A 26,072-nucleotide genomic window follows, 5' to 3' on the forward strand; every position below is an offset into this window, starting at 1 on the left:
AAGAGTCATATGCTTAACTGACTAAGCCACCCAGGTGCCCCTGGAGAAAAATATTTTTGGATAAAATCTACAAAGTGCATTTTGACCATCTGCTTTACATCTTCATGAAGTTTTACAAAAATAGTATAAATCTATAGGTTTATAAATATCATGTTGAGCTTCTCTCGACAGCGTCTTTCAAATGCTGCCCTAAATCATTTCATCCATTCAGCATCTTATTGCAGTAACAGGGAGGATCCTCACTCCCATCTCTCTATATTGCATGCTGTGCTTTCCACTAAAATCTGTTCTCTGCCAAATAACAGGTTTATGGCTATTTAACTATAATCCGCCTCACATTATTTTTGTCAACTTTATTGAGGTATAATTTTCATATAAAAACTTCACTCATTTAAAGTATACAATTTCAAGTCTTGACAGTTGTATGCATTCATGAGACTAGCACTTATTATAATCAAGATACTATACATTTCCATCACCACCTGAAAGTTTACCTGTACTCCTTTTTCATCCATCCCTCCCTCTGTACCTGTCCTCAGGCCACCCCTGATCTGCTTTTGTTGTATTAGTTAGCATTTTCTAGAACCTAGTACATTTGGAATTAAACAGCATGTGGTTTCTTGTTTGGCTCCCTCCATTTGGCTTAATGACTCGTAATGTGATGTAACAGGTTGTGTGTATCAGTCGTTTGTTCTTTTTTATTGCTGAGTAGTATTTCAGTTTATGGATATACCACATTTTGTTTGTCCTTTCATACTAGTTCACTTTAAGAAATAACTAACATTTGTTGATGCTCCTTGAACATATGAGGTACTGTGTGAGGCTAGATGTCATGTATAAAGTTTCTAAGCTGGTCGGTAAGAGTAAAGCATGTGGTACGAGGTAGAGAGTTAATAAATAACTATTACTTATTTAATTTTCACAATTAACCTGTTGAGTATGTGTAATTCTTCCCATTTCGTTGATGAGGAAAACTGAGGTTCAGAAGGTTAATGTCTTGACCAAGATCACATTCAACCTGTAAGAAATAGATTTGAAAATTCAATACAAAATCTTTGTTGTTACTCCCCAACTCATGCTTCTTTGATCACGTCACCACTTTTCCCCAAGGACATGTGTCTCTGTGGTTATACAGGGAGGGGAAGAGGGACAGAGTAGAGGGATGAGGAATATGTCAGATATGAGCATCTAATGTACACACAAAATAGTACAGCTGCCCAAGGAAATAGAACAAAGTCAGAAATTCAGAAAAGGAAAGGTGAACCAGGTGTGTGCATTACTTTTCCAAATGTGGGTTACCTCTGATGTTAATTGTCTATTTCAGTAAAGTTGCTTCTTCCAGATAGCATTTCTTACAAGTTAGTGCCTTTGAAATTTATAAAACATCAGGGCACCTGGCCGACTCAGTCAGTAGAGCATGCAACTCTTGAACTCAGGGTCATGAGTTCGAGCCCCATGTTGGATGTAGAGATTACTTAAAAACAACAAAAAAAGGAAATAAAAAAAATTTTTTTAAAAAGAAAAGAAATTTATGAAACATCAACTCTATGGGCAGTTTTCAACTCTTAGAGACCAACATGCTAAGTAGTTTCTATTTCCAAGTTTTAGATACAAACTTACAAAGAATACAGCATATTCCAAGGGATTGGAAAGGCATCCATCCATTCATTCAATAAAAGGTTAGACACGTACCATACTCCCAAGTTCTAAGAATAATATGAAAAAACTAAAAGATGTGGTTTCCTGACTTGAAGACGTTTATGTAGAACAAATGTGAAAGAAATGTAGGAATGGTGTATATGTGCGTAAGTCATCTGGAGTTATGCTGGTAGTTAAAGTAAGCTTTGAAAGAGGTAAATAATTTGAGCTAGGGTTGTGCTATAATGCAATGGATTGAGAGTAGTTAATTTCAGTATAGAGGGTTAGTTTCAGTATAGATATCAATCTACTTTCTAGGGCACCTAGGTGGCTCAATCAGTTAAGCGTCTGACTCTTGATTTCAGCTCATGAGATGATCTCATGGTTCATGGGATCGAGCCCTACATCAGGCTTTGTGCGCACAATGTGGAGTCTGCTTGGGATTCTGTCTCTCTGACCCCCTCCTGCTTGTGCGTATGCACTCTCTTTCTCTCTCCCTCCCTGTCTTCCTTCCTCCCTCCCTCCCTCTCTCTCAAAATACATAAAACTTAATTTTTTTTTAATTACAAAAAAAGATCAATTGACTTTCCATTAAAGGATATCTTTGAAACATAAACGGTATAAAATTCACCCCGAGTGTCTTTGAGTACATACGTTTGTCCACGTGCAAGGTGCTGAGAAGACATCAGTAAGTAGCCTTAAAATCACATTGTTTTAAAGTAATTCAGAAACATATATGACACCTTCAAAACTCTGTTGCGAGGATTTTATATCTTTTGCAGCATGCTTTTTTTGTATAAGGAAGGGGGTAAAAATGTGTTCTTTTTAAAAAAGACCTTTATTGAGATATAATTCACATACTATATAATTTACATTCATAGAGCTGTGCAAATATCACCATGACCAATTTTAGAACATTTTTATCACCCTTGAAGAAACCCCATACCCGGTAGTAGTCATTCTCCATTCAAAGTATACTTTTAGGGGCGCATGGCTGGCTCAGTTGGTAGAGCATGTGACTTTTAATCTCAGAGTCATGGGTTCAAGCCCCACATTGGGTGTGGAGCCTACTTTAAAAAGATATTTTATTTTAGTACACTTTTAAAGGACCCTGTGTCTGTAGTTCTTTGGTACATAGGCTATATGAAAAATAATCAATTCATACTATTTTAGATTATTTTTATTAAGCAGGCATATTATTTATTTCCCTTAGGGCTATTACATATATGTGGTAGATCCCTGCACTACATTACAAAAACATATCTGCTTGTTCTCAAATCATAGTAATAGATTTATTTAAAACCATCAAATCAAAATAAGTGGAATGCCTAAATGGACAGGAGCTACTTTTTATAATTTTCTTTTTTTTTTTTTTTTAATTTTTTTTTTTTTCAACGTTTATTTATTTTTGGGACATAGAGAGACAGAGCATGAATGGGGGAGGGGCAGAGAGAGAGGGAGACACAGAATCGGAAACAGGCTCCAGGCTCTGAGCCATCAGCCCAGAGCCTGACGCGGGGCCCGAACTCACGGACCGCGAGATCGTGACCTGGCTGAAGTCGGACGCCCAACCGACTGCGCCACCCAGGCACCCCCAGGAGCTACTTTTTAAATGTTAGTAATTTAGTTTATAAACTTCTTCAGCAAAAATCCAAAGATGTGTGAAAATATTCTTTGAAAAATAAAAATGCAATTTAAAAATAATTAACAAATATTCTCCAATTCTGATGTGTTGATGATTTGAAAAGTATTCACCTAACGCCAGCTATCAACTTCATAGGTACTATTGTTCTTTTTTTCTATATGTAGCTATGACTGGCTTCCTAAAAATATCTCAGAGGGAGTGTTGATAGGTATCTGAATCTAGTGGTCTCAGTGAGCATTATTATTATTACTGCTATTATTACCTAGATAGCTCTCTTTTCTCTTAAGGTAAAGAATTTCTTTTTGCAATAACAGTATCAGTTGCAAAGTTGCACTTTTATTACAATATTCTATTGTTTTCATTTTATAATAATCACGAAAGTGGGAAATAATCAGTCTTTTTGTTTTGGTTGTCCGGCTGTTTGAAAATAGTGCCTGCTGATAGAAATTCACAGAGAGATAGCAGAGTAAGAATTCAAACTGATCAACTGTTTGACATCAGAAAAACGCATTGTCCCTATTTTTCTTTTGGACAGCAAATGAGATATTGGCGTACGGATCCTAAAAATTGAATGAAATCACTTCTGCCACATAAAATTATGTTTTTTGTTATTCCTCCTACCAGATTTTATTACTGGTTGATATTTAACATTTCAGTTCATATTAAAGTATGCTAAAAGAGACCATTAGAGATAAAATCCTATAGTTAATGGTAAGATGAGAATATTAGCGGCATGTACTGAAAATACAGGCTTGATGTGGTCAATACATCCTTGGAAGCAGACTAACTATATTCTAGTTTTAGCATAAAATGTTGAACGTGTGTTTTACATAAAAGGCCTTTCGTAGGAAACTCTTTTCGCAAATACAAAGGCCGTATCTTTCCTTGAAAGACCTGTTGATTCAGAGATGTTAGCCAGCTATCTTTACGAAAACACTTTACAATGCTAAAAATAGTCCACTTCAGTTAAATATGGATATTTTAAAAAAGAAAATCCCAGTTAGACTGCAACAGAAGGACATTTTGTGTGACAATATTTTGCATGATTAAAAATTTAAACAGAATAACAGCTATTTATATTTACAGTTACATGAGAGTAATTACTAACGCAGACAAAATACTTAGAGCATAATTTAATAATGTTTTCCTCTAGCAAAGGTGCCAAAATAGCTATTTGCATAATTTTCACAATTTGTACTGAAACATAGCTAAGTGAAATTGGGAAGACATCTCTCCCCAGACACCCTTTTTCTTTTGTAGGAGATGTGGGAAAGGGACTCATATATCATAACAACTCATTTTTGTGCCATTTCCCATAAAAATCATGACCTTTGTGTCAACCGTTAGGTGAAAGAAATGTGTTCCGTTCATACTTTCTCTTTTAGGGTCTCTCTTTCAATGGCCAGCCTCAGCCCGACTTCAAGGCTCCTAATTATAACATTTACTGGTTCAAAGATTAACCTTCTGAGAGGCGCATTCTGGGCTCTCGGTAACATGATCAGCTTGGTCTTCTCTTGGTCTCTCTTCCTGGTTCTTTGTACGGCAGGAGGGAGATGATGGTATCTGGCACATTCCCAGGATGACTTGAAGATGGCAGCCTTGTGTGTTCAGGGCTGAAAGATTGTGGACTCTGTTAGCTGAAACACCACTCCAGGGAGGTGAACAGAACATTAGAAAAGCTTTAGCTGTAGGTAGTGCAGTGCAAGGAGACTCGAATTTGAGAGCTGGGACTCGAGTGGACATTTGTCCCTGCTTTCCACCTTAATAAAATCTGAGTGTTCACTGTGGGAAAGGGCATTGGAGAGATCACTAAAAATGAATCATTAGAGTGCCCAGAAGAGCTTTATTACGATGTACTGTGAATAACTTCAGAACCTACTCTGTATTTTTATATGTGCTTGTCCGGTAACTGAGTAAAAAGTACATTCTTGTACGCTCTACCGCAGAGATTAAGCAATCTGCTGAATTATAATGGCAAAGGAATATACTTTCTTACCGGGTTCAGTCAATATCCTTTAGAGAATTCTGTGGAAAGTTAGGAGAATAAATGTCCTTTCTTGAAACATTTCAAAAAATTTCAAGTGAAGTTACATATTTCGAACGAGGGGAACCAACTTAAGTGAAGCATAGGCAAAGACTATTGGAAGCTTTCTTTCACTTATGCTCTCTCAAGGATTAGAGGGTTCCAGTCAATAAACAAAGCCATTTTATGGCTCCTGACGGGTAAATTGAGGGGACTGATTTGGTCAAGGACCAGTATGAGGATGTTTCTGTTCAACAGTTAACAGGATTCAACATGATATGGAAAATACAGGCGTGCAAAACTATACTACGACACTCACGTTGCCAGCTAAAGCCTAAAACACAGCCACATTTACATATGTGTCCATCTGTCTGTTTTTACACTTTATTTTTCCAACCAGTGGGTGAAGTGGTTTTCATCCAAGCTGCAGTCTGAATTTTTTTTTTCACCCACCACTTTGCATTATATCGTATAGATGCATATTTTAAAGTGCATGTTGTTTGTCTCTGGACCCGCGTTTGCACAGCCTTGGCTGGGTTTTCGGTCCTCTGCTGGAAGGTGAGCTCCTGTTCACAGGCCCCCGCGCCGCAGCTGCCCCCACCACCCGGTCGGCTCCGGATCACCCAGTTAGGGAGCAGTTTGTGGCCTTCTCCAGGGTACAGAAATCCCCCGGGGCAGGCCTGGGTGAAGCCGCCGGGGCCACAAGCGGGGGAGAGCCGGTGAGAATGGAAGTGCTTTAGGTCTCTTCAGTGGAGAGCCTGCATAAATCCTGTGTAAATAGAGGGAGGATAACAAAGAAGGAGCCCCTGCAGCTCTGAGCATTTGGAGCCATTTGGGGCTGAATTTGCTAAATGCTGCTTATACCGCCTGAAAAGTTGAAGAGAAAGGAGCATAAAATCCCCTCTGTTTTCCCCTTTCTGCTCCAACCCCGGGGGGAGGGTGTTCAGGACCAGGGAAGCCTGAGGTAAGCCGATGAAGACTTGTTTTTTCAGTGCTCTTTTGAGTGTGAAAAAGGTGGCCTGGGTCACTGTCCTCTCTTTAATGTCGGAAACCCACACAGTTAGTAAATGTTGCATGTAAACGAAAGCATTTCATCTCTTCTGCTTCCCTCCATGCTAGTGGGCCATGAACTAGTCACTTGAAAAATCACAGAAAAATTTCACTTTAACGTGTCCAGACAGTTAAGCACAGCAGGAGAGTAAAAGAGATCAGTAATTAGCAGGTCTCACTGCTGGCCCCTCACCCCACCTCTGGCCCCTTACCCTCCCCACATTTCTGGGTCTTCAGCTTTCCCTTCCCCCAACCTGATCTGACGGGGAAAAAAGGTAAATGACATGTGCGAAAAGATTGACTTGGTGGATGGTTCTTGGAAAGCGAGGTTTGCAGGGCTTTCATGGAGAACAGAACTAGGCAGAGGCAGCTTTTCTTCCTCCTCCTCCTCCTCCTCCTCCTCCTCCTCCTCCTTCTCTTTCTTTTTCTTCTTCTTCTTCTTCACCTCATTTGAAACCCTGATGCAGGTTTCTCAGTGGGATGTCCTAAATTAAACTCCTGGAAGGTAGTCCCCAAAAGAAAATAACTTTGTGCCTCTCCGAATATTTTAATCCTGTTTCCAAAGTATTATATTGAGAGAAAAAAAAAAAATAAAGAAATGACCGTAGGGAATGGGTTCACAAAGTACTGTGTGTTACAGTTCCACAGCTACGTAATACTTCATCTTTAGCGGTAACGCTCTGAGTAATCTGAACAGCCCGGGCAGTGCACAGCCCGCTATCTCCCAGCACTCCCTCTTCCCATTTGGAATAGGGCAAGTGTGAGATGGAGTTTTCATAAGTAGTAGCTGACGCATGTCTCAGACACGTAAGGAGCATCTCTGAGGAGGACCACACACGTATGCCAACAGTAAAACACTGGGCACGATACCATGATACCCAGTGCTCACAGGGAACGATGGAGCCCAAGGCATGGTGGCTCCTAGAACAAGTTACCAGAGCCAAGGGATCTCCTTCATCAAAGGTTACATTCTCATCGGGTCCTAATAAGATGTCTCAAGGATCTTGCTACCCATGTGTCCATTCCAGTAACATTTGAGTGTTTACCCCGTGTTGGGGCTTGGGCATCAGAAATGACCCAGCCCCTGCCTTGGGAAAGTTCACAGTCAAGGAGGACAGAGAAATGACTGAAAATATAAATTGCAAAAGACAAAGTGTATAGAACAGGCAAGAACAAACTGCTGAAGAAGTAGAAAGCATAGTGTACTAACTCTGTCTTGGGAACTGGAGAAAGCTTTGCAAAAGAGGTTCCTTTTTCATTGGGTTGTGGAGGCTGACTAGGAGTTTGCCTTGACAAGCCTGGGAAGGAGGGGGAGTAAAAATGAAGAGAAAGGACAACCCAAGCCAAGGGGAAAGGACTGAAGGCGTGGAATCTTGAATGATCCCTTGGCTCAGAGAAGTCTTTGAAATTCCACAGATGCTTCTATTTCAAAGTTATAATTAATTTGACTTTTACATCCACAGGGATCAATAACGATCCTATCTATAGATAATGGCTATACCTGTTTGGGTAAAATATGCATCTGCTTGTTTCGTGGTTCACGTTTACTTTTAATTTTTTTTTAACCTTCATTTTTGAGAGATAAGAGTATGAGCAGGGGCGGGGCAGAGAGAGAGGGAGACACGCAACCAGGCTGTCAGCACAGAGCCCCACTAGGGGGCTCGAACTCACAGACCATGAGATCATGACCTGAGCCAAAGTCAGACGCTTAACTGACTGAGCCACCCAGTGCGCCCATTTATATTTTAAATGTGCTGTCACCCACTGTCCCCTTGGAACATCAGTGTTACATATACAAGGCCTTACCCTTGGAGTTTGTTTCTGGGGCAGTGAGTGCTTATCCAGAAGCAAGATTCCCTTTTCATTCTCTCGTCCTCTGAGCAGGTTGAGGGAGAGGATAGAAGACGGGAGTGTGGGCTTTGGAGGACTAGCACGCTGGGCCACATGCTAACTATGTGACCTTTGACAGGTCACTTAATTTCTCTGAATCTATGTTCTATTATCTGTAAAATGGAATTGGTAATAGTTATTTCATTCATTTGCTGTGAAAATTACATGAGGATTGGAACACTGCAAGTGCCCAATGAGAGGGACTTGTGATAATGAAGATAATGAATGCGACAGCCGTATTGATAAAGAAGAGGGGCCTGTATTCTAGAGATAGAGAAATGGGTAGAAAAGAGACCACTGTATTTAACATTAAATAACACCATCTTAAGAACTCTGTAAATTTGTGTGTGTGCGTGCGTGCATGCACACGTGTATCATTACAGGCAAAAGTATGCAGTTCATCTATAAATATATTTCGACACTTGTGTACAAATTGGTGATTTACTTGAAAAAGATACAATACAGTTTATATACATATAGGTTTATGATCACATACATAAATATCTATGTATCATGAATATACCTAATTCCTGGAAATAGATTGTTTAGAAAGGGTGTGTGTGTGTGTGTGTGTATGTATGAAATTAGTGGATTTCCATTGCACACAATGAAAATGATAATGAACGTAGTGCATTTCTGTTTAGCAAAATAGGGGGTGTGAAGCCATGTTCTTTCAGATGAAACGTCTTTCTTTTTTACAGTATATATTTTGTGTGAATGTATTTAACTATGAAACCTGGTCTAAAACTTGGTGGAGGGAGAATTAAATAATGCATCACCAACTTACTCAAAAGAGCTCCAAATGCTACCAACCAACATGCGTGTTTACTTGTCCTGATACAAGATTCAGAGGTCAGTTTTAGATGTTTGTTAATTGACATTGCGGCAAATGTTGTAGCAACCTTATTCTAGCTTTAAAAAAGTGACTTTGAGGCAGGGGGCTATATTGTCTTAATCACAGTTCTGCGAAGTGTTTAATAGCACTGCACAGAGCTCCTGAGATCCTTACTGTGTGGACAGTCAGTTCTCAAATATTTGTAGCCATCTCTAAGCCCTGAAGGTCAGTCTGGTGTCTCCACTCCGATGACAAGAGACCCGTTCGGAGAAATCCTGAGTCCCAAAGTCTGTTGCTCTACTGAGTATATCCAAAGCCCTTCAGGCACTGGCTTACTTTTGGGAGAAAAGTTTGTACATTTCTCTTTGAACCTGGACTAGCCCAGACCAACTCTAGCTCAGTCCCAACTCCTGGGCCCTATATCTAATCTCTTCTCTGCACTTAGAATTTTACCTGTGGGATCAAACCTTGCTTAGATCTGTCACTGATAACAGGGTTCAAATGAAGTAATGCTTTAAAAGGTGAAAGATTACTTACAATATTAATGTGAGAATACCAGTGGCCATAATACTGGACTTGAAGTTACCTGGATTCTAGTTCATTCTAGACCACACATAGCTGTGGAGTCTTGAGCCACCACCTAAACTCCTGGCCTCATTTTTCTCACTGGCAAAAGTCTGTGTTTTGTTTTGTTTTGTTTTGTTTATGGAGAGGAGTGGAGTAGGTAGAAAGGTACAAGACGATGGACCTTCTTGGTTGCTGCATTGTAGTTCTGATAGGGCAAGAGGGCCACATCCTGGTGATATCAGACTCATCATGGCACATCATCACTGTTGATATCATTGCTTTATTCCAAGCCAAGAAATGGATGCCTAAAATATAGATAGATTTTTGGCTAAATGGAATAGGACAATGTGCCAATGAAAGGAAGTGATGTCCTTTTGCCTGCATAGTTTTTATGACCTACAGTTGTATGGATTGGGAATTTCTGCTTTAGAATCATCTGAGGATTCACTGGATACACAGCTATGGATATGGGTTTTGCCTATACCTGGATACCCATTACCATGGATATCCCAGGATTTAGCTTCCTACAACTAATAAACTGTCTCAGTATTGGTCTTTAGGTAGGTGTAGATTGGGGCTGCTTTCCAGAGCAGTGCCCTGTTCCGAGCACAGTATGCTCAGCTGTGGAAAGTATGTGTGATTTCCTCCAGAGCCTGGGTGTAAATCCAGCCACAGATGCTCTCAAAATACCTCAGAGGCTTAAAACAGGAAGAAGACCCAGGGATTAGAGTCAGGCCTTCAGACAGCAACCGCCAAGGGTAGCAGGTTTAGGGGGTCTTCGATGTGTTCTTCAGCAGCGCTTCTTAAACTTGGGTGGTCATTAAAATCACTTGGAACACTTGGTAACATTCAGATTATTAGGCCCCACCCCGGCGACCAAATTCAGTAGGTCTGGGAGGGTCCAGGGATATGCATTGCTCACCATTTCTTTGCCAGTGCTAAAGCTGCCGGTCCATATTCTGAGAGCCAGTGTTCTAGAGCTTTTTCTTCCTTTTTATCTCTCATCACCAGAAGGTCAGGATGGGGCTACATTCTGTTGGCCAGTAGATGTGATAGAGAACATAGTGACTCTTCCGTAGTGAGTAAGGCCTGGGCCACACTGTAGTTGCTCCCCATGACCACTGACCCCATGTATGGGAGTAGAATAGACTTGTGACTACCTACCTGTCCTTTAGGTTGCATTTTCTTTCAAATTAGAAGGTCATCTAGTTCAGTGGCTTCCAAAAGCCAGTTTGAGAACCAATGCTAGGCTGGTTGTATAAACAAACCCAAGGAGCTTGTTAAAAATATAAATTCCTTGTCCCTGCCCTGGGATATTTTGATTCTATAAATATAGGATAAGGCCTAGAGACCTGTGTTTTTAACAATCTCCCCTGATGGTTTAATCCACTTCAGAGTTGTCTATCTATAGGCCTTAAATATTTCTTTCCATGGTCACCCACAATACATTGAAGTAATGCACCACTTTTTGAGTATCTTTGCCCCCGATTTAGACTGTGCCCTTAGAGAAGGGATTAGCAACCTTTTAGAAGAAGAATTACATTATTTTTTGCTGTGGTTTTTCACAGTCAGAGAGGTGGCAATCCTAGTGGGATGGCTGGTGGTTCAGCCCCTCAAAAAGGCCCCAATGCACCCGGAGTTCTTTTAAGAAGCACCATTCCTGGCATGTCAGAAGTGGCTGTGTGCACACAGGCAACCCAGCCCCTTAGGCACTATAATGAGCGCACTTGCCCCAGTGTGGGATTGTCAGAAAGAGGAGAGGGTCCTCGAATAAGCTCCTGTGTGAGTTCAGCTGTTCACTCACCCAACAGACAATCACTGGGTTCCTGCTCCAGGTCAGACACAGAGGTGTGCTCTGAGGATAAAAAGATAAACAAAAAACAGTTCCTGCCCTCAGGATTGTAAAGTTTTGAATCTTAACTTCAGATGCTGAGATGGACGCTATCACCTCATACACCTCCTTTGACTCACACATCTGTGCTGGTGTATATAGCCTTTTTGGCACAGAAACTCATGTGGCACAGGTGCCAAGGATTGCCAACTATCTTACACACAGCCTTAAAACAAGAAAATGATGTTGACTTTAAGAGTTACTAACTCGGGCATCATCTGCACAATTTTATTTTAGGTTGCAGATCACACAGTTTTCTTTCGAACTGTTTCTTTATGCTCTTATTCCTCCGCACTGGAGTTGGTTCACAGTCCGTTGGAGCAAAAAAAAAAAAAAAAATGTTATTTATTGTGTTGTTTGGAGAGGGAAATTCTCTTTAAGGAAGTATAGACACTAATATTATTTTTATTTATTTATTTCTAAAATGTTTATTTATTATTGCGAGACAGAGACAGACCATGAGCAGGGGAGGGGCAGAGAGAGAGGGAGACACAGAATCCGAAGCAGGCTTCAGGCTCTGAGCTCCGAGCTGTCAGCACAGAGCCCGACACGGGATTTGAACCCAGGAACCGCGAGATCATGACCTGAACCAAAGTCAGACACTTAACCAACTGAGCCACCCAGGCACCCCCGACACTAATATTAATTTTAAAAATCTAATGTCTAGTACCTACTTATTATAAAAACAGACACATTTTTCTTTACAATTATTTGTTAACACTGGATCCAATTTCAAATATTTTACAATACATAAAATGGACTGCTTTATATTAAAATTCATGTGATGCTCCTGCCTTTTTCCAGTTTCAGTCATCAAAGAATGCTCAATCTAGCTATATATTTTTTTTCTTTAGCTAGATAGTTTGAAGGTGTTACCAGCCCTTTTTGCTTTTAAACAGGAGAAAATGCACTGTGGAAATTCCGTCTCTCATTTTTAAGGTCATTGATTGGGTTAAAAAGACAAATGCCTTTCTTTCTTTCTTTCTTTCTTCCTTTTTTTTTTTTTTTGGTTGAATTTCCTTCAATTAAGCCATTAACCTTTTAAAATAAGTATATTCAAAAATCTATCAAAAAAAGCTAAATGAGATTTTAACAAAATCCTGACAATTTCAGCTTAAACATATACACAGAAACCATATGTGCTTAGGAAGAAATATATACACACAGGCATTGTTTACAGTGTGTGTTTTTATATTTGGAAGACATTGAAGGAAGAGCCATTCCATACATACATTATCCACAGTGTACATCCAGATAGCCCACATAGATTTTTACATTGAGAGACAAAGATATCTTTATCCACGGTAGGTAGACAGACAGACTGACTGACTTCAAACTTGGACTTGCAGTGTGGGGTTTTTTTTCCTCATCTCCGGGTACTGCTTTTCAAAATTGCCTCGGGCTACAGAACAGCACCTCAGATCCCCAAGGCCCACTGCCTGGCTCCTAATAGCCACTCTCCATCTGTGTCACATGAACAGCTGATGAGATCGCTCCAGCGTCTGTATTTTGGAGAGCACATCCACCCAGGTTAAAATGCTAGGGTTGCCAAGGAGCAGTCAGAAGCCATTAGTGTGGGTGAGAATTTGCCTTGCAGCAGTTCCTTGGCATGGTGGAAAGCGTGTACGCGTGTCCCTGCTCAAGCTTGTGTGTGTGTGTGTGTGTGTGTGTGTGTGTGTGTGTGTGTGTCTCCTTGTGCAAGCGACCCCTAGTATACACGGGTGTGCAGATGAAGACAGATGTAGGTGAAGACTAGATTCCATATATTCAGTATTCAAAAGTCAAATGCCTTTTGTTTCCTTGTACTCTGATTAGTTCTTTGACTATTTGGGGTCCCTTTGACTCTTTTTTTTTTTTTTATCATAACAGACGGCAAAGAAAAAGAGAACAGCAACTTCGGGGTCATGCTCTAGTGTTTGGGCAGATGGAAGGGAGCTGCTTTGCCTTGGGGCAGGGTGGTTGTAATGAAGTGGCCTGTCAGTCTGTAAATAGTGAGGGTCATCTCTTCCATGTGATGGAGGGTATCACATTGCAGTGAAAATGGAAATGTCAATAAAATTAATCTGCCAGCTCTTTGCTGTGGCTTTTCTGCTTTTCTGGTCAAAGAAGGTTGAAGGGGTTTTTTTTTTGTTTTTTTTGTTTTTTTTTTTTTTTTTTTTTTTGGTGAGGAAGGAAAAGAACAGGTACAGGGAAGCCCACGGAGCAGACCCAGAAGTTAGAAGGGGAGGGGCCCGGTGGGCAGGACGTGCTGGTGTGGCCCAGTCCAAGAGGAAGGAACGGGTCTGGGAATGAGTTGGTGGATCTATAACATTCCCCGGGAAGCTGCGGAACGTCTAGCTCAGGCTACATTGAGCACAGAGTTTATTGTTTTAGGCTTTCTTGGACAAGGTTTTTACTTAGCATGGGATTTATGGCATTTACTGCTAATGAATGTCTATTCTTAAATTACAAAAACCCCCATCTCAGTGCAATTCCCAGATGTCCTTCCAGGACCCCAGCTTCTTAAACACCAGCAGGGAGCATAAACTCTCCACTTCTCTGTTTTCCTCTTTCGTGTGGCTCCAGGCTAATGATGTGCAAGGAAAACACAGCCATCTATAAAGCCCCAGCGCTGTCCCCGTATTCTTCATTTATTTTGCATTTGATTATGCCACAAGTCGGATCTTGTTTCTTTCCTTTTTTTAAAGTTATTAGTTCAAATATTAATGTAGGGATATGGCATATATTGCTGCTCTTGATTGATGCCTTCCCAAAAACAGGAAGACGTGCTCGTATGAATTTTAAGAAAGTAGGGGTCCTGCAATGCCTTGCCAGAAGAGTTTTTCAGATACATAATTTAGATGCCCTCCAGGCAGGCTTTCAAGGCATTTTTGCTGGAGGGCAAGAAAAAATAACTATGACTGTTAAAAGTAAATGATTTTTGCTAATGCACAATTAATGCCGGAGAAAAGCACAGAAGAGAAAGATGTTGATAGAAACTTCTGATTAAGTGAGCACCCTACCTTCGTGTGTGTGTGTGTGTGTGTGTGTGTGTGTGTGTATAAATGATAATGATCATGATCAGTGGTGCAGAGAGCTAAAAGTTTTCATGTCATGCAAATGCCGAATGCAGGGTCATCTGAGGAGTGTGTGAATGTGCGTGCTTAGGAGGTGACAGTTCTAGGAGGGGCTGAGCAGGCAGTGTGTTATGTGCAATGAACAGTGACACAGTTACTGTCACCTATGCAGGCAGCCTGGAATATATAGACTACAGAACATTTAACTTGATTACCCTACAGTATGTGTTCACTATGGGCATGGGAGTGGATTTTCACCGAATGGGTTTTCTGATGGCGGTTTTCCCACATTGGATTCCATAATTGACAAAGAGCTACTGCACTGTGTCAAGCGCACAATTATAATTGAATTAATGATATGGGCGAGTGTGAGACACACAAAATTAACATTTGAAGAGGCCTGGTTTAATTTTGTCTTTTACATATTTGTGTCTCCAATTATACTTTAATGAAAGAGAATATACCCGCTTAATGGATTTCTTTCAACAAGCTGAGCTGAGCTCATCATCAGCTGCACATTGTTGTTGGCACCCTTTCTGTGTTGCCTCTAATGTGTTTTTTCTTCTTTTTCTTTTTTTTCTGCCAGGGGATGGTTTAGACAACAGTGTAGCCTCACCTGGCACAGGTGACGATGATGATCCAGACAAGGACAAAAAACGTCAGAAGAAAAGAGGCATTTTCCCCAAAGTAGCAACAAATATCATGAGAGCATGGCTGTTCCAGCATCTCACAGTAAGTCAAGATGAAAGCGTTTTTGCTTGCTTTGCCTTCTCCTAGCAAACTTTACAGGTTGATACAGATTTTTTTAAAAATCAGGTGCCTATTTTCCCTTTCTTGAAATCTGATGACTAACAGAGCAGCTAAGATTTTGTCAGCCTTCACTATCCAAAGAACAGCCTCTAGAAAGGAGGAGATTTTGGTTTTCCTAAGCCAGGCACAGACCTTATTCAATATGGTCTAGGGCCCTCAACAGTATATGTAAGCAAACTTGTTATTTATGCTACAAGGTGTGAGGGCAGCTTCAGATACGGCAACTGCAGACAAGGGAAATGGCTGTAAGGAGCTCACAAACCCATGCACACCGCTGATTACAGTCTTAACGAAAGCCATCTCCTCTAGGAGGCAAAAAAAAAAAAAAAAAAAAAAAAAGCACCTTGCCACATGCATGTCCAAGCTCATGGTATCAGGTGCAAGTGTAATCGTTGGAGCAGCTTGCAAACATGGCACGTGTTTATGTGACAAACACAGAAGGGCTCTAGGTGCTCCAGAGCCTTTGTTTGTAAGGTGGAGATTAAGGATTCTTTTTTAGCTCTTCAAGTCCCTTTTCTTAGAAGCTAACCCTATTCACTTCTGGGAAGAGATCAGCCATGCAACGTTTTTAAAGTAACAGTTTATCTCTGTCCTCCTGTCTGCAGTGGGTTTTACGTGTCCCTGTGCACTATTGACTCTAAGACTCTCATGACAAAAAAATCACGATGTATTTTTACAAGGGAACTAGGCACTCCTGTTTTACTGTTCGTTTGGAGATTCTGGGAAAGTGGTAAAGACGTCAGAGGCAGTGTCTTGCTATGATATTGTTTTCAGGCCATTCTATTTAGGTAAATGCTTAAATATAGAGTAGCGCATTGAAAACTGAAGGTCTTCTTTGATTCTCTAACTTGTGTGTTGCCATGCTGAATGACATTAGTTACAGTGTCATGGGTCCAGGACAAGGTTCCACTTTTATTTATGGTGGTGACTGCTGATCTGCTCTTCCAGCTGGGCTACAAAGGGCAAGGGGTGGAGTGGCGGCAGGGAGGGGAGAGAGATAAATTCACATTCCTAAATCGGCCATTTTGATGTAAGGACATTAGTAGCAAACTAAGGTGTATCGATCTGGCCCGTGGTGTCAGGATTAGAGGGGAGAACCAACGAGGCTGCCGTGGTAGTGGTTATTCTTGCCTTGCAGCCATGGCCATTTCAAAGGTCAGGGCCCTGCACTGACTCGGCTCAGAGGAATTAGACAGAACATGCAGTCTCTGGGCTGATTACTTAACCAAAGACAAAATAATGAGTCCTAAGCAAATACTGACTAATTGAAAGGGCTGTAAATCCATTACATATTGGTCAGGGATAATCAGGAGTATTTAATCACTTTTATCTATTCAGGAGCACTGAAGCTGCAACAGCAAAGCCCTGAACCTTGCCATGCGGCTATTATTCTCATCATTATCAAAATTACTTCACAGCTGTTCTTTGCTACATCACCTCAGCTGGAGATTTACTAACCTGTAAAATGTTTTTAATTTGGAAGTCGAGTGAGTGTGAGGGGAGGGGTTTCTCATTTTTAACTGAAGGGTTGTTTGGTTAGAGTAGCAAGTTAGAAAGGCAGGGCAGGAGCACATGGATGGCATGCAAACAGCTTGCTCCCCACTAGCTCACCTGTTTGGTTTCCTCCCTCCGTCTTCCTTCATGCCCAGCCCCTCCTGGCCGAAAATAAAGATTTCAACAACTGCTTTACAAGCAGACCTCTCCATGTTATTTGCAGCCCCTCAGTAGTCAAAGTCAACACCACAGAACCCCAGAACCTGCGAGAATTCAGCTGCTCTGTTTACCAGTGAGGAAACAGAGGCCCAGAGAGGGAAGTGATTAACTCAAGGTCAGCCTGCCACCAGAACCCATCCTTGCTCGTTCCCCGCGCTGTGCTTTTCCCACAGCACTATGAAGACTTTGCTAAAATCATTATCCGCTCTACCAGTGGCATATAAATCTCACACAACCTCTGCCATCAGTATACCCAGCGTCAGAGGGGGAGGAAATAGGGAGAAGCAAAGTGCTGTTCTCTTTGTTTTTAAAACTTCCTGCTCGCCCAGCCTTTCCGAGTAGAGAAGATTTGGCACCTTTCTCTTCAAGCCGACTCTCTCCTTCACCACCTGTATTCTGTGCCTTGAAACGCCAACGCTGTGTCCACAGCTCTTGCTGGACCTCCTGCTTTGTCCTGTCGATACCTTGCCTCCCACCTCCCTGTCCTGAACTGAACCCACCATGCAGTGTGGCCACTGGTGAAAAATTGTGGGTGGCCAGGGATTGCTGGGCACCCCTGGTGGCTTGGCTGTGCAGGGGGCTACAGACCGACCACAAGACCTTGTCCCCACACTGAGAGTGCCTTCATCTAGTTAAAGGAACTCAAGACTTTGTGCAGAACTCTTCCAGCCAACTGAAAATTTTAACGAATGTCTGTCTTTGGAGCAGGGAGAGAAGAATCAAATAGCCTCAGCCAAGCAGTCGGGAAACCCGCATGTTGAGTTCAGCTCTCCTCTGTGCTAGCTGAACCTCAGTGAGTCCATTAAGTTCTCCGGACCTTACGTGTCCCCAGTTTTCAAGCGAGAGGGACACAGTGCAGGGTCTCCACACTGCGGCCTCCATTCCTGCACCCACAGCTCTTGGTTCAGCTCTAGAGCACGTAGCCAGAACACTGTTCTGTCCCAGTCTCTGATCATCCCCTTTCTTTTTACTCTCTGCGAAGTGCTCTATTTTTCTCCCTCCTCCCCATGACCTTCTTTCACAACATGCCCCTTTCATTAGTTTCTCCCAATGGCTTTGTCTCCCAGTCGTTCTCTCTGCTCCCCTCCCTTGCCTTTCCTGCACCTCCCTTGTATCATAAGGAAATTCTCCTCGGCTTTCTCTTTGAACAAATTTTCCCTCTTCATCCAGATTTTACCCCAACTGCAGAGAAGAGGTTCAGTAACTTTGATGAGGATGGTCCTGTAAAACTTTTACTTTCCAATCTTTAATGAGCTGCAAGATTTACTCAGCTATAATTCCGAGCTCAGAAACCAAGAATAGAGACCCCTAACTAGCGACATGTTAATTTAGACTTCTTTTCTTACATGCACTAACAGGCATGAGGAAGTCCTTGGAAATAGAGATGCCCACTATATTTTTCTGTCATTTAATTAATTTCAACTTTCAAAGTGAAATGTTGGCTCTAGCTCACTGAAAATAGATGTAGTCTAAATTATTATTTCATGTAAATTTCTTCACAAGTGCATGATTCAGTGTGCATTCCTCCATTATTAGTCTCTTTAACATTATTTCAAACTGGTTTGTTCTCTTTTGTGCAGTATGACCTGTTCTTGTATTACAATAATCCCCGATGTACCCTTTTTTCTTTCTTTTTTTAAAAAGAAGCTAATTGAATTATCTCATTATTTTAATTTGTTAAGCAAATGTATTTTGCATCTCAGGATGTGTTCTTAAAGAAGGGGGCTGCTAAGGCTTTGCCCCCTGAATGGGCCATTGGCCCATTTTGACATTCATGCATTCATTAACTAGCAGAACATAAAAGAACTCTGGTTGTATTTTTTTTTCCAAACACCCAACCAGCACGGAGCAACTTTTTCCAATAAGCCACAGGGGTCTCTCTACATATGTTCTCAACTGCATGCTATTGTCACCTATTCTGAATACCTCAAAAGGCCCAGAGAAAAAAGAACCCCACCTCAACAAAGGCCAACTGTAGCAATTGTTAAGTCTTAGTCTCAATATGACAAAAATCATTAACCTTCAGTTTTCTTGGAAGAACAAGTTCCACTACAACTGTAACAGTTAAAACAGTCTCAAATTCCTGAGCACCACCGACTTTAAGGAAAAAACTAATAAACTTGCGGCTCATTGATTATATTGAAGGAAATATTTAAACTAAATCCAAAGTGGCATTAAAAAAAAAACTATTTGATGAATTGAGCAATTTCCATATTCGGAGTTAAGCACTTTGAATTTAAATTTAATCTGAGTCTAAATAATTAATTTCTGGTTTCTAACTCCCAATTTCCAAAATGTCTTTTAAAAATCCCCTTCAAAACACTCATCATAACGTTAAAAAAAGTAAGCTCATATATATTTGTGTTGCTAAATATATATATAAATATATATATTTTTAGCTATATGTATATTTTTTAGCTATATATATATTTAGCTATCTATCTATATATATATATATATAGCAATTCACCTGCTGAAAATGTTGTGTATACTATTACCCCCCTCCTCTATTGGTTGATGGCTCTGTTTGGCTTCTCAGACTAAGAAATCTAGTGAAGATTGAAGAAAGAATCTGTTGGAAATGTATGTGCTTTTGCTGGAAAGTACCCAATGGCAAAAGAACTTAGGGAAATCCTAGGGAAGTATATTCCTTTCACTAACACATGGAGATTATGGTATCATAAAAGTAAGCCTGCCATTACAACTGTTTTTATTTGACTTCAAAGATAGTTAAAGAAAGAAAACAGCAAGAAATAATACCAGGGCTAACGGTTTATTCATAACCATGAAACACTCCTCCACGCCAAGAAGCCCTTAGTGTGCTCAATTAGGCTCTCAGGCACCTCCACTTGCCACGTTCGAGAGCTTTCTAGTTGTGCTGCAAAGAATATATTTGATCACGGAATGAAAACAGGAAGTGCTCCTATACAAAGACACTGCTTGCTCATACCAGTCTCTAACTAAAGGTTTTCTTATTTGAAAACACGGGGCTAAAGCTCACACTTAGGGGATGTGGGACTTCTTTCAAAGATATGTGTACGGAATCAGAAGCAAATTTACTTTAAAGTGATGTCATATCACACAGCCTTCTTGAAACTGCAGGGTCTAAAAACTGTGCCCTTTGTTCATGGCAAAATGCTTTACTCCTCTCTCCGTGTCTGGTGGTGAGGGAGACTGATGAAACCTGCCTTTCACGTGTTCAGTCATTTGGCTCCTCGTCCATTAGAGATTGTTTTATGGGATTTTGTAAATGTCTCTGGTAGTAAAAATGAGTTTTAAAGTTTATCATCCTGCAGAGACAGTGTACCCAAGTTATGAGTAAATACAGCTCCATGTTACATTAGAGGAGCACATATCTCTTCTCCAGTGAGTTCATAAAGACCATGTGACAGTTAACTTAGTCATCTCAAATTTTTTCTTGTACCCACACATACATGCACACGAGAGACAGGAGGAGAGACACTGACTTAAACTATTCTGCCTTTTAATTAGTTCTCTTCATCACGTGTAGACCTAGATGGCTCCTTTTTTTTTTTTTTTCAATGAGGTGATCCAGTGTCAAAGTTAGCAGCACAGGGCCTGGGTCTGGGGGATGTTAGATGTGTCCCACTCTAATGGAAGGGAAACAATACATGTCCTTTCATATGCTTTCCAGGCATATGATTCTGCCTGTGTCATGACTCTCAGTTATTCATTATCAGGGGCAAAGCAAAACAAAACGCAGGGCCTGGAATCAGCAACACAGTCGATTTTTGATCTTGAGCAGTTACCCTTTCTAAGCTTCGTTTTCCATATCTGTAGAATGGGGATAATTCTAGAACCAACTTAGGTTGTTGCAGGGATTGAATAAGGGAATATAAAGCATTCAACCCTATGCCTGACTCTTAGAATAAATATGTAATATAATTCTTATTTTAATCTAGCTGAATGGCTAGCAGGAGGCTTTGACCAATGGAACTGGGCAGCCAAAGTTACCGCTTACTTTCCTGGTCTGTGTGAGATGAGGAAATCAGGTTTTGCCAAACAGATCCCAAATGCCCCAGAGCAGGAGAGAACATCATCTAAGTTATGCTTTCTAGAGCCATATAAACATTTGACAACTGCTCAGTTCTGCTAAATGATAGCATCAGAGAGTACTGGTACTAATGAACTGAACATCCTGGTGAGCCTTCTGAGATAGAGTGCGATAGAGGTGAAGAAGAAACTGGTTATGGAACAGTCCAGAATGTCTTATCTGGGGCCTGGTTTTGATAGTATAAATGCTCCCTTTCACTGTCCAGTATGTGAACAGAATCTAGAGTCTCCTGCTTCCTCAGAGTGTTAAAGTCTAGGCTGTCTAAGAGACAGCATGGTGTGTGTGTGTGTGTGTGTGTGTGTGTGTGTGTGTATATATATATATATTTTTTTTTTTTTAAAGGGCCACTGAATGTGAAATGAGGAGACTTGGTTTGAGCTCTGTAATCTTGGGTAGGCTTGTCAACGTCTGAACCGATTTCCTTACCTAAAAACTAAAACAGTAAATATGTGTCCTACTTAGCTGTTTGGGTTGCTGTGTGGTTCAAACGATATAGTCAGTTTGGAACTGTGATGTGCTGCACAGATTTTGGATATTTTGGTTTTTTGACTGTGTGCTTGGGTTTCCAGCTGCCTAAGGCCTCTAGTAGTAAGTACCTCCTAAAATCAACCAGGATGAGAGATCTGGTGCTGCCAACCTCGTTCATGTCTACCCTGGTTTCTCTCCTTGTTCATTCCACAAGGGCATCCATGGAGACTCTCTCTGATCATCGCTATCATTAGATACCTTTCGAAGGGCCTTGAATGGTTAGTTGAATCAGTATTCCATGGACATTAGTTATTTCTCCTTGAAAATTCGAGCCTTTATGATTCTGAGATTGAGCTACTTAATACCAATTGCTATAGGCCACATTAATACCAAATATAAAATGTTGGACTTACTTATGCAGTGAGAGATGGCCTCTCTCACATTCAGAGATACACATGAGCGCTGAATGCAAGTGGGGCTGTTGGGCTGGGAAATACTTATGCGGAAATGCATATGCAGAACACACAGCTGAAAAACACCAGCAGAGAGGGCTTCCCACAAACATGCAGCAGAGTGAGGCTGCCCCTAGTTTTAGCCTTTGCATTGTTTTTCTGCTTGCCAGGAGAAAACATCTGTGAATTATTTGAATGGAACCTTATACTGGAGATCCTCTGAATTGGTGTCATCTCTGTTTAATTTCAGGAAATGATGTCACAATGCATTAAATAACAATGCTGGGTGATTTATTTTCCCATGGACATGCTGTCCTAAGCATTCCTCTTCCCTTGCAATGTTTCCAATTAACTGTAAGCTTGAGTGTTCTTCCCATTTCATAATGATTTTGAGGGGTGGGGGCGGGAGATGGGGGTGGGAAGAGTGGTAATTTCAGAGGTTGCCGAGGTTCAAAGCTAATGGCACATCCATCATGTCCTTATTGGGACAGGGAGGGTACTGAACGTCGGGGCTGTGATCACCAGTGTCAACCTACAACAGTATTGGTTGGTTTTAATGAATGCCTAAAAAAGAAAGCCTGAATGTTCTGATCCTAGCTGTCCAAAGAGCCACCAGATAATTTTAATAGTGACCTGCATACTGTAGCTTCTGTCTTTATCAAAGTTTCTATGCACTCCCTTCTTCAGTAAAGAATAGAGGACATAAGTCAATTCTGTGTGCCATCTGTCGCCATTTGTACAATTTCTCAAATTAAAGAGACAGGCCAAAAATTTAATGTTGTGTTGAATCCTAGAAGCTCCTCTAGAAGAAATAAAATTGCAACTAAATTTATTTTATCTCTCTTGAGGGAAAAAAAAAATTGCATGTTGCTGTGTCAGAACCTTTTACTTGGAGTCCCCACTTTAGTGTTTGGAATTGGATTCTCAGGGATTCTGCACGTAAAGACTGATGTGTCCGGGATTCAGCGGTCTTTGTCCACATTCTGAGTGACTTGGAGGTCAGGTCCCCAGTACAGTGGTGGTGGCAGTGGCCTTTTGTGGGAGCGGATGAGGTGTGTGGTCTCCTCGATGCACAAACATCTGGTCAAGATATTTCAAAAGTATATCAAGCAATCCCATTAAAAAAAAAAAAGTTCAGCTGAGATAGATTAAGAAAATCAAGTCCCAGATTATGAGCGAATAGCTGACAGACACATTTTTAAAATGAGCGACTGAGTGAGAAGATTGAAGAATGAAATGCTTATTAAATTACCATCAAAAAGACACTAAAATAATTATTAGCTCAAAGTTTAACACCCAATTTCATAAAATATCACTCTAAGTATAATTGTTTAAAAATACGTTACAGAATTGAAAGAGGTGGAGAATTGAGGACCCTTGAATAAAAGAAAATAGAAGGCATGTGCATATCTGAATATTCAGCTATTTAAAACCTCCAAGAATAGAGTGCCATTAAAGGCTGTTAGTGAAACCCGTGAATATTCATTCAGATCATAGGGAACATTTCCATTTCCTCATTCCACATGACCACCACCACCATTTACCAGTATATTCTGTGGAGAGGTGGAGTTATTAGAACTCAAGGCCAAGTTGACTGGGTTATGAGCACACTCACCATCCCTCAGCTTTGCTGCAGGACAGGGTCATAAAGTGACCTTCGTGTTCAGGATTAATTTTGATTTTAGAGACCACTGCTGCACAGACTTCAGAGGACTCCTGAAAATGCCCTCCCTTCTCTGTGCTGGAGTCAGTTTTTGCAATTTGGACCAGGTTATGAGTGTAAAAGGGATATGTAGCCCTACTGTTCCTGTTGAGAAGTAGTGACTTGGGTAGGAAACATTAGGTTGGTTGAGTGGAATTTGCCTTATTACATTTATGTGCTGCGCACCACTTTCTAAATTGATTGGCAGCCGTTGTTTACAGTATGCAGAATAATCACTGGCACCCTTTAAAGGTGTATTATCCTCTTAAAACATAATAGTAATGCCATTTTCATGCTTTTACATTTGCTATTCATATTTTGAACTGCCAAGTCCCAAATCTGCCAGAACTGATTTAAGTTGTTTTTATCTAATAGTGGGTAAGTTGTCAAGTCACAATATAATGGCAGATAATTTTTCTTAAACTATAGTTTTACTTCTTGGTTATAATAGATAACATGAATATTTGTTGAATTTGACTTGATTGTCCACAAAAAGAAAAAATTACAACTCAAGAGATTATTGTGGGATTCTGAGATGACAAGAAACGAAGAGAATAGTATTCTCTCGTTACTCTGAGCATTATAGAAGATTAACATGAGCCACTAATCCGTCCCCTTCCAACCACCAGCCTCTCAATTTACAGATATATGATTTGTTTACCATAGCCAGGTAATGAAGAGCCACTCTTCATCCACCAAATCTTGTTGCTGCCCTTAATTTTAATACCTCAGCTTTCGTGGTATTGTATCTCTCTCTCTCTCTCTAAATATAGATATAGATATAGATATAGATATAGATACATAGATATATAGATCAGGATATATTTCCTTTTTTTTTTTTTTTTTGAGAGAGGGAGGGAGGGAGGGAGGGAGGAAGACAGTGTGAGCACAGGGGCAGGGCAAAAGGAGAGGGAGAGAGAGAATCTCAAGCAGGCTCCATGCCCAGCACCAGCATGGAGCCCTATGCTGGGCGTGATCTCATGACTGCAAGATCATGACCTGAGCTGAAATTCAGAGTCAGATGCTTAACCAGCTGAGCCACCCAGACACCCCAGATATATTTACTTCTTGAATCATTCTCCTACGTTTACATTTACAGAATTAATTATGAATTGGAAATATCTGGCAACTCCATAACTAATAATTTAGGCAAGGATAATCCCATGACTCCAGTCATACTACAGTTGTAAAATGGCTTAGTTCTTACCCTGGACACGTGGTGGGACTGTGTCATAAGCTGACAATAAATAACCCAAGTGTACTGGGGGCGGTGTTACTCTAGTCTTTCAAAAAGAGAAAAGCTTTTATCAATAGAAGAGATGAATGCTGGATTATTCCCTGTAGGTTTGGTGACATGTTGGAACTCTATAAAAGCAGCCTTATTTTTTTCCCCAGGGTGAAAAGTTATAGGTTCCATTTCAGTGTTTCAAGATACCTGCAGGCAGCCCATGAGTTGTTACCCTTGTTTTAAACCTTCCCTCACAATGAATTAAAAAAAAAAAAGAGTGGTAAGAGGGCATGGGCAATATGAGATCATTATTAGTCGATTGTCGATTTCTCATTAGTTTCTAGCAAACCGTAAGTTTAGACCTGTACGGCAAATCCCCCCAACTACTCGATGGCACTTTGATGAAGACCCTTCTTACCGCCTAATCCTGAGACTTTTATGTTGGTGAACTGCTCAAGTGATAATCAAATATGACCATGGGAAAGCCATCAGTTTTTAATATGACCTCTGTTACCAGCCTGAGAATCGTTTCAAAACAGTTGGAAAGTATCTACTTATTTATTTTTGCAGAGCAAGTTTAAAGAAAAGTGTGATTTGGGTCTTACGTGCTTGACTCTCTTGTCCGTGTCTATCCCAAATGCCACCCTCCCTCCACTTACTTTAAATGTGTACATAGTTAAGCAAAAAGGAGGTGCTTTACTCCTCCTCAATCTATAGTTGGGCCTGATTGGGGTAGATAGTGGAAACGTTTGGAATTAATAAAAGAATCGGTGCTTTCCCTACCTTTGATGTGGAGACAATCTGTTAATTTTTTTGTGCTTTACAAAAAGACAAACATTTCAGGGCAAGGAGGAAGAAATTCCTACTGTTCAGAAGAACGCGCACACACCCACATGCACGCAGCATAGTTAGGATCAATTTGCAGTCACTTGAATACGATCTTATTCTCAGCTCAACCTTTTGCTCTCTGAGTTATCCTGGACAAGTCATTCAATTTTCTGAGCGTGCTTTTCTCACCTTGTTGTTCTA

At 40.7% G+C, this 26,072-nt stretch overlaps 1 protein-coding gene across 9 annotated transcripts in view; it reads left to right on the plus strand.

Annotated features, from left to right (window-relative positions):
• Positions 1-26,072, plus strand: part of MEIS2 (Meis homeobox 2) — a 209,411-nt gene that overhangs the window by 49,044 nt on the left and 134,295 nt on the right. For all 9 annotated transcript variants that reach the window (XM_047861657.1, XM_047861659.1, XM_047861653.1 and 6 more), the window contains one exon: positions 15,182-15,327. In XM_047861657.1, coding sequence (XP_047717613.1) covers positions 15,182-15,327 — 146 coding nt within the window. The remainder of the gene's footprint in view (positions 1-15,181; positions 15,328-26,072) is intronic.

This window comes from Prionailurus viverrinus, chromosome B3 (genome assembly GCF_022837055.1).
Source record: "Prionailurus viverrinus isolate Anna chromosome B3, UM_Priviv_1.0, whole genome shotgun sequence".
NCBI classification, from domain to species: Eukaryota; Metazoa; Chordata; class Mammalia; order Carnivora; family Felidae; genus Prionailurus; species Prionailurus viverrinus.